The following is a 13,756-nucleotide window of genomic DNA, read 5'->3' as shown; positions in this document are numbered from 1 at the left end:
CTGGGGGCTACGATGGAGCTTCGTGTCTGAACAGGTAAAGGGGTCCTTCAAAGTTCAAAAGGCCTACCAGGTCTCCCCGTCCATCCCTCCGAAGGAAGCTCTTTAGGTCCTCCTCCTTCGAAACTACCACCCTCGTCAAAACACCGCCAAGGTAAATTTCTCCTTTTCCATGAAAGCAGGACGGGTGTAAGTCACCCTCCCATGTCGTTTTGGTTTTTGATTCAGCAAGTCGGGCGTTGTTGTTTTTTCCTTCTTCTTTTCCTTCTTGCTTTCCTTTTTTTTTTCTTTTTTTAAACGTATAAAAGAAAGTTTTGGAAAGTTGTTTTTAAAGCCCTTGAGTTCTTTCCCCCCCCCCCTTGTAAAGTTTTTTTACTTTTTATTTTATTTTCATAGCATATGATCACATGTATACTATTACATAACCAACATCGTATCGTATTATTAAATGTTTACATCAATTCATCTTGCCATCAACTCCCCATAAGAAGAAGGAAAAAAAAAACCCATTTATTGGCTCTTCTGCTCTCCATACATTATATTTGTGTGTTCACTTTCTTCTCCCTCTTTCGTCCTCCTCCCTATCTCCTTTCTTCTCTCTGTCCTCCTTCCCTTCTCTACTTCCCCTTCCTCTCTCCTTCTCCTCTCTCCCCTTTCCTCTCCTCCTCTTCCCCCCTCCTTGCCCTCTCTCCTATCCCCCTCTCCTTCCCTTACCTCTCTCCTCTACTTCACACTCTTCATCTCATTTCCTTGCCCCTGAGTTCTTCAACAAACCATAACCCATCGGTTAAGAGAAAGCGGAAAAAAATAAACAAGCAAAATTGTGCGTCAGCGCCAGTGCCCATGCGCGCGCCAACCAGCTCATTTTCGGCCTTCCAGAGGGCTGGCGAAGACTGTTTTCGCCCTCTGCAGGCTCCAGAGGCTTTCCTGAAGCCTGGGGAGGGCGAAAACGGCCTCTCCTGGCTCCCCAGAGTCCCCCCAGAAGCTGGAAACAGATCGTTTCCAAACTTCCTGTTGGCCCGTTGGGGCCTCCTAACACAGCGTCCTTTTTCCTCTGCTGATCGAAAGACTGGTCCCCCCCTCCATAGAGTCTCCTCCTAGTGCAGCATCCTTTTTTCCTCTGCTGACTGGAAGTCCAGTTCCCCCCACACCATAGAGTCTCCTCCTAGCGTGACATCCTTTTTCCCTCTGCTGACCGGAAGTCTGGTTCCCCCACCATAGAGTCTCCTCCTAGTGCGACATCCTTTTTTCCTCTGCTGATCAGAAGTCCAGTTCCCCCCACACCATAGAGTCTCCTCCTAGTGCAGCATCCTTTTTTCCTCTGCTGACCGGAAGTCCAGTTCCCCCCACACCATAGAGTCTCCTCCTAGTGCAGCATCCTTTTTTCCTCTGCTGACCGGAAGTCCAGTTCCCCCCACATCATAGAGTATCCTCCTAGAGTGGCATCCCTTTCTCCTCTACCTGTCCTAACTGAAAGCCCTATCAATTGTGGACCTGACCCACGACAGGGAGCTGCAGCAGAGGGATGAAAGAGCCACATGCGGCTCCAGAGCCACACAGATCGTTTCCAAACTTCCTGTTGGCCCGTTGGGGGCATTTTTCGCCCTTCCTAGGCTTCAAGAAAGCCTCCAGAGCATGGAGAGGGCAAAAACTACCCCCCTGCAGGGAAGGTTGTGTGCGCATGCCAGTGGTGGCTTATGACCGGTACACCCCGGTACGGGCATACCGGTGCCTGCCAGGAGCACTGGGTACTGTTCCGGTACAGTGCTCTAGAGGTCCCACCCACCCACCTGCACCCCTTACTGGTATTTGAGCTCTTCGGCACTTCTGCTCATGCTCATGGAACATACGGCACCTGTGCAATGCTCCGCGAAGCAGCTGCAGCGTTGCAGAGGCATCACAGAGCGTCGCAGGAGATACCGACGCATGCGCGCATATGCTGTGCGCGTTCATTTGGTGGATGCCCGGCCCCGTTGCACCGTACCAGTTGCAATGGGACCCTGAACCCACCACTGGCACATGCGCTGGGTGGGAGTCGCACGCGCATGCACAGGTGGGCGGGGCGGCCCTGAATTGTGCATGTGGACATTTTGGCACGCCTTTACAAAAAGGTTCACCATCTCCACCCCGAACCACCCTTCACCGTTTTTAATCTTCTGCCTTTTGAAAATGCTTTGCTCCCGAGAGCTATTAAATCTGCTGCTTCCTCTCAATGTGTCCCAGTGCTGAAAGATACGACCCGCTAACCGGGACCTGGGCAAGTATCACAGCGATGAGCACCCGAAGGAGATACGTCCGCATAGCAACTCTAGGTAAGGCCCTATTTTTTTTAAGGATGGAAGAGGTTGTGGGGTTTTTTGGACCTGGAAACCCTCCCCTCACAATAGTTCATTTAGTGACCGTTTGAACTTACAACGGCACTGAAGAAAGGGATTTAGGACTATTTTTGTTGTGGCTTGCCAGCCACCAGCCCCTCTAGCAGTCGAATCAGAGGAGGAGGAGGAGGCGTGGGAGTCAGCATCAAGGCAACCTGAGAGCTCCAGGGGGGAAGAGGGAAGGGAGCTGGCAGAGAGATAGAGGCGGAGCCTGTCCGTCAGCCCTCAGATGGAGAGTCCACAGCCCCAGGTCTGGAGGTGGCTGATGAGGAAGAGGAGGAGCAGCTGGGTCCAGTGCCTGATTGTAGATGCGTGGAAGGCAGAGGAGAGGAGAACAGTGGAAATCTATGGGCTGGTTCTTGGGATGGAAAAGCCACTGCTGCTAGCGAAGCCCCACCCTAGCTCTGGGGATAAAAGGATGGGGTGGAGACGAATAGATGTGGCGAATAGCTTGGTTACCCTATGTCATGCTTGCAGCCATCTTTACTTTTGGATCTTTGGCCTGCCACACTTTCTATTATTCTACTACGCATTTTCTATGGTGGGAAAATGAGAGGCGGGAATTATACAGAGTTGAATAGAATGTAGCCATAACAACATTCTTTCTAGAAAACCAAGGTCATCTTTTGTCTCTGCACCTTTGCCTGCACCTGACTGGAACCGGATGGGTGGAGGCTGTCAGCGTAGCAGTGGGAGATTGGATCATGGGATGGACTTGTGGGTGTGGGGGCAAGATCTTGAACTTTCAACTGGGTGGGGAAAACCGGGAAGCTTTCAGATTTCAGGTTTTCCCAGCTGTGCCAACGTGGCTCTCTTCATAAATTGGAACGTTGAGGAATCCTTTGCCTCGGACTCGGATTTAATTTTGGATGCTATTTGGAATCCTGACGCCCTACTTGCCTCTGTTGAACAGGTTCCCGCCTTGGATTGATAGAAAGAAAGATAGAAAGAGGAATAAAGATATTTGTGGGTGTTGAATAAGTTAAGAAGGACTTGTGGAAAGGACTACGTGCATAATGACTAAGATCTTCGTTTCGACATCCCCTTTTGCTGATAATGAGCTTTTTGTGAGAATCTAGCTCTGTTAATGGGACATGGTGGCTCAGTGGCTAAGACGCTGAGCTTGTCGATCAGAAAGGTCGGCAGTTTGGCGGTTCGAATCCCTAGCGCCGCGTAACGGAGTGAGCTCCCGCGACTTGTCTCAGCTTCTGCCAGCCTAGCAGTTCGAAAGCATGTCAAAAATGCAAGTAGAAAAATAGGAACCACCTTTGGTGGGAAGGTAACAGCATTCCGTGCAGCTTTGGGAGTTGAGTCATGCCGGCCACATGACCACGAAGACGTCTTCGGACAGCGCTGGCTCTTCGGCTTTGAAACGGAGATGAGCACCGCCCCCTAGAGTCAGGAACGACTAGCACATATGTGAAAGGGGAACGTTTACCTTTACCTTTTTACCTAAGTTGATCAGTTATTGGCCAAGGAAGATGCACAGATTTGAGGTCTACTTTCAAGATACTTGTGAGGCATGCACCTCGTTGGTGAATGTGATTTATGACACAGACTGAGGGGAGGGAGGAAACAGGGGTAAAGTTCAGCCATAGTTACATGTACATGTATGTGTGAGGGGAACCTTTACCTCTATTACCTCTACCATTACCTTTAGCTATATTAGGGGCTGGACACCAGATTGGGTCCTTTGAAGACAGTTTTAGTGGATTTGTATGGATTCATTTAGCGACCACTATGCTTAATGGCTGTCGTGAAAAGTGTCAGAAAAACACTTAGGGACAGATGGGCGCCTCATCTTACAACCATGATGACGTACGACTGGATTTCCAGTCCTAGTCTCAATTGTGGGTTGTAAATCGAGGACTTCCTAGAGGCAGTGGATGGTGGGCCACTGGGTGATCTCTTACAAGTTGCTTTTTTACCCCTTCTTCTTCTCCATCACAGACGGCAACCTCTATGCTGTTGGAGGCTACGACAGCTCATCCCACTTGGCAACGGTGGAGAAGTACGAACCGCAGGTAAAGAGGGGGAGGGGGATGGCAAAACGTGGGCCGGATTCTCGCACCCTCCTCCCTGCTGCTTGGATGGCATGAGGATCCCAAGGGGGAGGGGGAGAGCTTAGAGCAGAAGAGGAGGTACATTCATTTAGGGGCTGTTCTAAGTTACGACGGCACTGGAAAGTTTGTGACTTGCAACCAGTTCCCCTACGCGCAACCACGGCAGGACTCCCGTGGTCATGTGATCGAGATTCCGGTGCTTGGGAACTGGGGTATATTGATGGTGGGTTGTAGCACGGGGGTCAGCAACTTTAAACACTAAGAGCCACAAAGGTCCTAACCAAAGCCCCCCCCCCCCCCCGGTTCAGTTCTGGAGCAGACCGGAAGTCCATTTCCCCCACCCCCACCCACCCACCATAGAGTCTCTTCCTAGCGTGGCATTCTTTTTCCCTCTGCACACCGGCAGTCTGGTTTCCCCACCTTAGAGTCTCCTCCTAGCACGGCATCCTTTTTTCCACTCTGCCGACCAAAAGTCCAGTTCCCCCACCAAGAGTCTCCTCCTAACGCGGTGTCCTTTTTTCTCTGCTGACCAGAAGTCTGGTTCTTCCATCATAGAGTCTACTTCTAGTGCAGCATCCTTTTTTCCTCTGCTGACCAGAAGTCTGGTTCTCCACCATAGAGTCTCCTCCTAGTATGGCATCTTTTTTTCTTCTGCTGACTAGAAGTCTGGTTCTCCCACCATAGAGTTTCCTCCTAGTACAGCATCCTTTTTTCCTCTGCTGACCGGAAGTCTGATTCTCCCACCATAGAGTCTCCTCCTAGCATGATATCCTTTTTTCCTCTGCTGACCAGAAGTCTGGTTCACCTACCATTGAGTCTCCTCCTAGTGCAGCATCCTTTTTTCCTCTGCTGACTGGAAGTCCAGTTCCCCCCACATCATAGAGTCTCTTCCTAGCGCAGCATCCTGTTTTCCTCTGCTGACTGGAAGTCCGGTTCCCCCACCATAGAGTCTCCTCCTAGCGCGGCATCCCTTTTTCCTCTACCTCTCCTAACCGAAAGCCCGATCAATTGTGGACCTCACCGGCGACAGGGAGCCACAGCAGAGGGATGAAAGAGCCACATGCGGCTCCAGAGCCACACAGGTTGCTCACGCCTGCTGTAGGAGAAGGTTCAGAGGGTGGAGTTAAAAGTGGTATCAGTCTGGAATCCCTATGTAGCCGCAAGTGAACCAAGTTCAATCTTCCTTGAGTTCCGTTGAGCCTTTGCTAATTCCTGGCAGGTGTTTAAAGTTAGTTGAGAAGGTAGGGATAATTAGCAACAAATCAACTTAATTAGACCTTTAATGGTGGCACTGAGACTCCTCGGGTGAGAGGGTTGCCATATGCAAAGCCCATGGGGCAAGCCGGATTCGCTTAATGACTCCGATTCACTTGCATAACAACCATGGCAAAAACCAGGCACAACTCGCATGAAATGTCTTGTTTAGCCACAGAAATTCTGATGCCCGTTGTATTGGGTCGTAACTCAAGGACTACGTGTGACTGGTAAATCTAGGGCCCCAGATAGCTTAATATCTATTCTCCTTTTGGCTTGCTTTTTAAAACTTTTAATAATAATATTGTTGTATGTTAATTTTTTAAATCGAGTTAAATGTTGCCCAGAATCACACTTTTGTGAGATAGGTGACCATATAAATTTGATGAATGAACGAACGAGAGAGAGGAGAAGGAAAGAAAAGGAAAGGAGGAAGAGGGAAGGGAAGGGAAGAAAAGAAAAGAAAAGAAAGGGAAAGGAAGGGAAAGGAGGAAGAGGGAAGGGAAAGGAGGGGAAGGGAAAGGAGGAAGAGGGAAGGAAGGGAAGGGAAGAAAAGAAAGGGAAGGAAAGGAAAGGAAAGAAAGAGAAGGGAAAGAAAAGGAAGGGAAAGGGAAGGAGGAAGAGGGAAGGGAAGAAGGAAAGAAAAGAAAGGGAAGGGAAAGAAAGGGAAGGGAAAGAATGAAAACGGAAGGAAAGGGAAGGAAAGAAAAGAAAGGGAAGGGAAAGGAAGAGAGGAAGAGGGAAGGGGCATAAAGGGAAGGAAAAGGAAGGGAAAGTAAAGGAGGAAGGGAAGGGAGAGAAAGGGAAGGAAATGGAAAGGTGGAAGAGGGAAGGGAAAGAAAGGAAAGGAACGGGAAAGAAAGGAAAGAGAAAGGAGAGGAGGAAGAAGGAAGGGAAAAAGGGAAGGAAAGGAAAGAAAAGAAAGGGAAGACAAAGGAAAGGAGGAAGAGGGAAGGGAAAGAAGGACGGAAAGGAAGAGGGGAGAGGAAGGGAGGAAGGAAGGATGGAAAAAGGAGAAAGAAAGGAAGGGGGGAAAGTAAGGAAGAGAAAGAAAGAAAGATCTGAAGAAACTTTGGATCCTCAGGTGCATCTTTTACAACTCTAAAAAAGGTGGAGAGTCTTTTTTTGAAGCTGAATTTTTGGGGGAAGCTGAGACCTTTTCACTTTAAAACTTCTCCTTTGTCTCTCCTCTCCCAGATCAACACCTGGACACCCATTGCCAACATGCTGAGCCGCCGGAGCAGTGCAGGCGTGGCTGTCCTGGAAGGGATGTTGTATGTGGCCGGAGGGAACGATGGGACCAGCTGCCTTAACTCGGTGGAGCGCTACAACCCCAAAACCAACACCTGGGAAAGTGTGGCTCCAATGAACATCCGTAGGTAGGTAGGGAGCAGCGCCCGAAAGATCCTGGCGGCCCAACAGTTGCGTTATCTCCGCTTCCCACCAGATCAGGCTTTCTGATGTTGAAACTGCGAGGGGAACTGATCACATTTGCAGATGACACCAAGCTGGCAGGAATAGCCAACACTCCAGAAGACAGGCTTAAGATACAGAAGGATCTTGACAAACTTGAACATTGGGGGCTATCTAAGAAAATAAAATTTGATGGTGAAAAGAGTCAGGTTCTACATTTAGGCAAGAAAAACGAAATGCCCAGGTACAGTATAGGTGATACCTTGTTCAATAGTAGTAACTGTGAAAGGGATCTTGGAGTCCTAGTGGACAACCATTTAAATAGGAGCCAGCCGTGTGCAGCAGCTGCCAAAAAAGCTTTATCAGAAAACTGGTGGAGAAACTTTGGGCCAATCACCAGGAGACAGTGAATTCTAGTCCTACTTTATCAGAAATGTGGTGGAGAAACTTTGGGCCAATCACCAGGAGACAGTGAGTTCTAGCCCCACTTTATCTGGTGGAGAAATGTTGGGCCAATCACCAGGAGACAGTGAATTCCAGTCCTACTTTATCTGAAAGCTGGTGGAGAAACTTTGGGCCAATCACCAGGAAACTGTTAATTCTAGTCCCACTTTATCAGAAAGCTGGTGGAGAAACTTTGAGCCAATCACCAGGAGACAGTGAGTTCTAGTCCCACTTTATCTGGTGGAGAAACTTTGGGCCAATCACCAGGAGACAGTGAATTCTAGTCCTACTTTATCAGAAATGTGGTGGAGAAACTTTGGGCCAATCACCAGGAGACAGTGAGTTCTAGTCCCACTTTATCTGGTGGAGAAACTTTGGGCCAATCACCAGGAGACAGTGAATTCCAGTCCTACTTTATCTGAAAGCTGGTGGAGAAACTTTGAGCCAATCATCAGGAGATGGTGAGTTCCAGTCCTGTCTCTTTAGACATGAAAGCTGGCGGGGGGTGACTTTGGCTCAATCACCAGGTGACGGTGACTTCTAGTCCCAATAGTGGGGAAAATAGGAAGAGAAAAATGTGTTGGATATGTTCACCACCTTGAATTCTTCGTAAAACCAATAAAGGCAGGATGCAAATAAATGAATAAATATTAGGAAGATATGAAGGCTCAGGAATGCGGTGGCTCAGTGGCTAAGATGCTGAGCTTGTTGGCAGTTCAGCAGTTCGAATCCCTAGCGCCGCATAACGGAGGGAGCTCCCGTGACTTGTCCAAGCTTCTGCCAACCTAACAGTTTGAAAACATGTAAAAAAAAATGCAAGTAGAAAAATAGGGACCACCTTTGGTGGGAAGGGAACAGTGTTCCGTGCGCCTTCGCCATTGAGTCATGCCGGCCACATGACCATGGAGACGTCTTCAGACAGCGCTGGCTCTTCGGCTTTGAAACTGAGATGAGCCCTCTAGAGCAGTGGTTCCCAAACTTGGCAACTTTAAGACTTGTGGGCTTCAACTCCCAGAATTCTCCAGCTAGCTCTTCTGGCTGGAGAACTCTGGGAGTTGAAGTCCACAAGTCTTAAAGTTGCCAAGTTTGGGAAACACTGCCCTAGAGCCAGGAATGACTAGCACATACGTGCGAGGGGAACCTTTACCTCTAACCTTTTATGAAGGCATCTGACTGTTTGCAAAATTGTGAGGAAAAGCATTTGAGAGTCCAAAAAGCCAATCCATGGGATAGTTTGATAGCTCTAAAGAACATCTGAGGTAGGAAGAAGGAACGTTATGGTGGAGTCTGAAGCCACCTCCGTTCCACCCGTTTTAAGTGAGTCCTGTAGGATTAGAAGCTCCAGCTGCAGTGGTGGCCTCCTACCAGTTTGGACCGGTTTGGCTGAAGTCGTAGTGATATGGTGGCCTGGGTCGCTGGAACCAGCAGCGCCCAAGCCTGTTATACCCCCGAACTGGTTCCCTGGTCTCTTCTCCCATTGGAGAGAAGACTGGAGAAGATGGCAAAATGCCCTCTCAGGGAATTGGTAGTAAACTGGTTAGGAACCCACCACTCTCCAGCTGTTAGAGTTTAGCCACAGCCAGATGTTCTCCTGCCTGAAGGAACTCTAAACTCCCTTCCAACTCAGCTGTTCTGCTTTCTTCTTTTTAGAAGTACCCATGACTTGGTGGCCATGGAAGGCTGGCTCTACGCCGTGGGTGGGAACGACGGCAGCTCCAGCCTCAACTCCATCGAGAAGTACAACCCACGGACCAACAAGTGGGTGGCAGCTTCGTGCATGTTCACCCGGCGTAGCAGTGTGGGGGTGGCGGTGCTGGAACTCCTCAACTTCCCGCCCCCGTCCTCGCCCACCCTCTCGGTGTCCTCGACGAGTCTTTGACGAAGGACCCTGCCGTTCCCCGCCTCGCCTGGACTGCAGCGTCTGTCGGAGCGCGAAGCCGGCTTGGTCCGGCCCCTCCGGAAGCCGATCTCTGTGAAGGGGGGTGCTGCACCCGGAGACTTTCCCCCAGGGGGGGGCACCCGTTGGGCTCAGCTGCAAGAGGGGAGTCTCCTACTATAGAAGACAACCGAAAACCGAGAATTCTCCGCGCGTCCATTGTTGATCTCACCGCAACTAGACCGATGCTGCCTGGTTCTCGTAGGCCAGACTCACCAACCTTTGAGCTCCACGACGGAACGTCAATTTCTGGATCTATCTCATGCCAGGGACTGAGTTTGGTAAGGGCAAAAATCAAGGGGCCGCCACGAGCTAAGCCTGACGACACCCAACCGTGGAGTTATTCACGCAGGCTGTGTGCCAACTACAGAACCTTTAAGCTGTGAACATCACAATTCGCCAAAAACCTCTTACCAAAACCTACGGTTGAAAGGTGTACGGGCGAAAGGAGTCCTCTCACCTCGGTGTCTAGCGAAAAAGGATGCCTTATGATGAAAAACAGGGCTGAGGTGCTCCACAGGTCCTCTCCGTGTTCTCCACGTCTGTAGGCCACCCATTCAGATATCCTCATAGTATTTTTCCCGGGCGGCCCGTGTCCGGAGCTGTCTCCACGTGGTGGCTTAGCTCCTCCTCTGAAACTGGGAAGAATTTGGTCGCAGTTGTTCGGTGGATTGGAGAGGCGTGGGGCCTACGGTGGATTCTGTGGTGTGGATTTTACAGTTCGAGGTGCGCCGGTAGCATTTCCTTAATTGCTCGCCTCGGCTTCCCCTGCTTTGTGTGGTTGGGAGTGCCAACGATAGGGGCCTTTCTAATTTATTTGCTCACCTTTGCCAGCCAATCCGCTACCTGCCTGCCTGCCTGCCTTCCCCCTATTTATTTCCTTATTTATTTATTTAAATCGGAAGGTTTGCAGGACAGAAAATGGCAGATTTGGGCACTTTGTTAATCTACTCCAGAGCCAAAAAACGTGGCCACAATTTACTGAAGGGAAACTTTCGTGAGGGGAAAATATCTCCAAGTGCGGCCCAATCGCCACCTTCCTTTTGAACGGACCAACTTGGCATTGTGCATCTTGTCTTTTTGGCACCAATATGTGCCAGATTATTGTTCCGGAGCCTTCTCCCCACAATTCCTGACTAAAAAAAGAGGCCTGATTTCAGAGTGTTATCCTGCCACGCTCGTTCACGGAAGGGAGTGTGAAGCGACATATAATATGAACTGCATTAGGTGGGTTTCGTTTTCAAAGCACTAAGAAGGCGATCGAAAATTGCCCCACGGAGGGAGGGCAACGTTGCCGCACTTCACTTTGGAAGGATTTTTTTGTTTGAAAGCACGAAAATGCACAACGTTTGAGGCCTTGCCTTGAAAAGGTTCCAGTTGTTGTGCTGTTCCCTCACTTGGGGTGGGGTTTGGACTACAAAACCCAGCTTGGATGCCAGCTAGCCCGCCATGGAGAAAATTGGGTGTGGGGGGGGAGAGGAAAGGAAGTTGCTTGAAGAGTATGGATGACCTCTCTTTGTCTTTTGCCCGTTTTGGATGCAACAGTGAAAATTCTGCGGGAGAAGCTTAGGACACAGAGGCTCTCGAAAGTCAGCCAATCCTTCTCGTTGGTTTTATTCCACCCCATTACCACTTTGCTGCTTCTGGAGTTGTTGTTGTTGTTTTGTTCGTTTGTGTGTTGGTTTTATTTATTTCGTCACTGGTTTCACTGTGTGACACTCATTGGCCAGTTCGCAACGATGCTGGATGGATGGATGGGACTGAACGTCCAACTCGCAAGCTTTGGAGATTCCTCGTTCAAATTTTGCTTCAAATTTGGCCCCAGGTTTTGGGGGTTCTGGGTCAGAAGTGGGGTTTATATATCAAGCCACGATTAAACATGTCCTTCCGTGATCAGCTTTACGGACCACGATGGGTCAACTTCCCTAACTGGATAAGCCACAATCAAACAGACTGTCGAACGCTCGGTACCGTATTTTTTTTTTAGCAAACCACAGTTATGGGTCCACCACTTCTTCAGCCAAGGTGTCCATGGCTGGGGATTCTGGGCGTTGAAGTCCACCCATCCTACCGTTCATATAAGCCATGATTTGAAAACAAACAAACAATCTGTGGCTTGTTTGCCACCAAGGGTGAATCTAAAGGGCAACTATGCTGGGCTTCTCTGTATCCATGATTTAGATTTATAAGCATCGTGGCTTAGCTTCGGAGGCGTTTTTGCAAAAGGACGTTTGCCGAGAAACAATTTCTGTAAATCTGTATTTCTTCGCTCGGCTGGCGTTGTGCTCCGCCTTCCACCCAGAAACTTAGTTTTGCACATCGGGTGGGCTTGCAAGGGGTCGGGGAACCATTTTGTTAGGGTTCGATCAGCTGCATTCATTTCGGGAAATTTGTTTTCACCGTGTTCGTTTTTCTTTTATAAGTGCCTTCACTTTGCTTTCGGGGGCCCTTCCTTGGGGGCAGGCTGTCTCTGGGGAGCAAAGCAGTGGTGGGGATTCAAAAAATTTTCCCTATTGGTTTGGTGGGCGTGGCTAGGTGGGGGGGCATGTGACTGAATGGGCGCAGCCAACTTGACGTCACTCATGCCCACTCAATCACATGCCCCTCCACCTAGCCACGCCCACAGGAAAAGCTGGGAAACTTTTTAGGATTTTCCCCTAAACACCCCTACCCTCCCTTTGCTAGTCGCCCCCATTTTCCCGCTTCCTCCCCCCCCCCCACTGCCTCTTTGGTTGCTTACCTTCCGCGGCGGCTGGTTCAGTCCGGAGGGCAAGCTAAGTGGTTTTTGGTGGCCCCCAGCCAGACGCCGCTTCTGGGAAGTGGCCGACTGGCAAGGAAGCCACCCACCCATCGCCTCTTTGCATACTGGCTCTCAAAGAGGCTGGTGGCTGGCCGCTGAAAAGTCCCCTGGTCGGTGAAAATGTGGCTGCCGTCGCCGCCATCTTCTTCGCGCATCCCATTGCCTTGCAAGTCCGCAACTGGCGACAGGGAGACTAGCTCAGGGGCGTGGCCAGCCATTGCTACCGGTTCGCCAAACTGGACAAAATTTCTGCCATTGGTTCAGGCGAACCGGTGCGAACTGGCTGAATTACCACCTCTGGAGCAGAGCCTGTGAGTCCTTCGCATCCGTTTGGGCTGGAGTGGGTTCGCAAATATATTTGCATTGGAAGAGGTTGATAAAATTGAAAAACATGCCTTTAAGCTGTTTACAGCTGTGTTGGGTCACTTTAAGACGTGTGGACTTCAACTCCCAGGATTCATAGCTGGCTGGAGATTTCTGGGAGTTGAAGTCCACTCGCCAAGCCTGGGAAACACCCAGCCAAAAGATGATTAAATCTGGGACTTTCTCCAAGCAATATCCATTTTCAAGATCTTGTCTGGTCCACAAATCAGATATTCCAAATTTATCCTAGTTAGGGATTTTTTTGCCCTTCTATCATTTATCCGTGGATACCTGCTTTTCCCCCCAAGCAGCTTCTGAATTCTTGAAAATAAACAATTGAAGTGTTACCAGTTGGAGGAAGTATTTTAATGTCCCTAATCTAAAAATATGGGAATTGAAGAAAAGGCCATGTTTCGGGTCCCTGGGGGGGGTGGGGGGGTGTCTTCCTTTTGGGGTGGTGGGAGAAGACATTTTTTGCAGAGAAGGGGTCATTTTGTTCATGGAGATGGGAAGCGACAGTGGTGGGATTCAGCCGGTTTGCACCGGTTCGGGCGAACCGATAGTTGGAAGGGACCCCTGGTCCCTCCCCTCCCAGGAGTCTCCACGCAGCCCATTTTGGATGCCAGGTGAGTGCAGGGGCCGCACGGAGGGTCTGGGAGAGCAACAATCGGGCCTTCCGGAAGTCCAAAAGCGGGCCTGTTTCCAGCTTCCGGTGAGACCATTTTCGCCTTTCTGGAGGCGCAGGGAAACCTCCAGAACCTCTGGATGGTGAAAAACAGGCCTAGCAGAAATACAGGAAGTCCGGAAACAGGCCAGTTTCCGACTAGCTCGAGGGAGGCCACTTTTGCCTCCTGGACGCTCGGGGAAGACTCCGGAGCCTCCAGAGAGTGAAAAACAGGTGTACCAGAAGTCCGGAAACGGCCCAGTTTCTGGCTTCTGTAGGCTTTCCAGAGCCCCCGGGAGGCTGTTTTCACCCTCCTGGAGGCTTGGGGAAGCCTCCAGAGGGCGAAAAATGGGCCTATTAGAAGTCCAGAAATGGGCCTATTTCTGCCTTCCGGAGGGCCTCTGGTGGCGGGGGGAGGCCTTTTTTGCCCTCCCAGAGGTTCGATGA

The 13,756-nt window shown here is 50.1% G+C and overlaps 1 protein-coding gene across 1 annotated transcript in view; it reads left to right on the top strand.

Moving 5' to 3' along the window:
- KLHL17 (kelch like family member 17) overlaps positions 1-12,028 on the top strand; it is a 34,306-nt gene extending 22,278 nt beyond the window's left edge. The window contains exons 8-12 of the mRNA XM_032232223.1: positions 1-34; positions 2,221-2,309; positions 4,323-4,396; positions 6,887-7,068; positions 9,197-12,028. The exon at positions 1-34 is cut by the window's left edge and continues 134 nt beyond it. Coding sequence (XP_032088114.1) covers positions 1-34; positions 2,221-2,309; positions 4,323-4,396; positions 6,887-7,068; positions 9,197-9,425 — 608 coding nt within the window. The 3' untranslated portion in view covers positions 9,426-12,028. The remainder of the gene's footprint in view (positions 35-2,220; positions 2,310-4,322; positions 4,397-6,886; positions 7,069-9,196) is intronic.
- The last annotated feature ends 1,728 nt before the right edge of the window (positions 12,029-13,756 follow it).

This window comes from Thamnophis elegans, chromosome 15, assembly GCF_009769535.1.
Source record: "Thamnophis elegans isolate rThaEle1 chromosome 15, rThaEle1.pri, whole genome shotgun sequence".
In the NCBI taxonomy this organism is placed as follows: Eukaryota; Metazoa; Chordata; class Lepidosauria; order Squamata; family Colubridae; genus Thamnophis; species Thamnophis elegans.
This window is presented reverse-complemented; position numbering and strand designations above follow the sequence as displayed.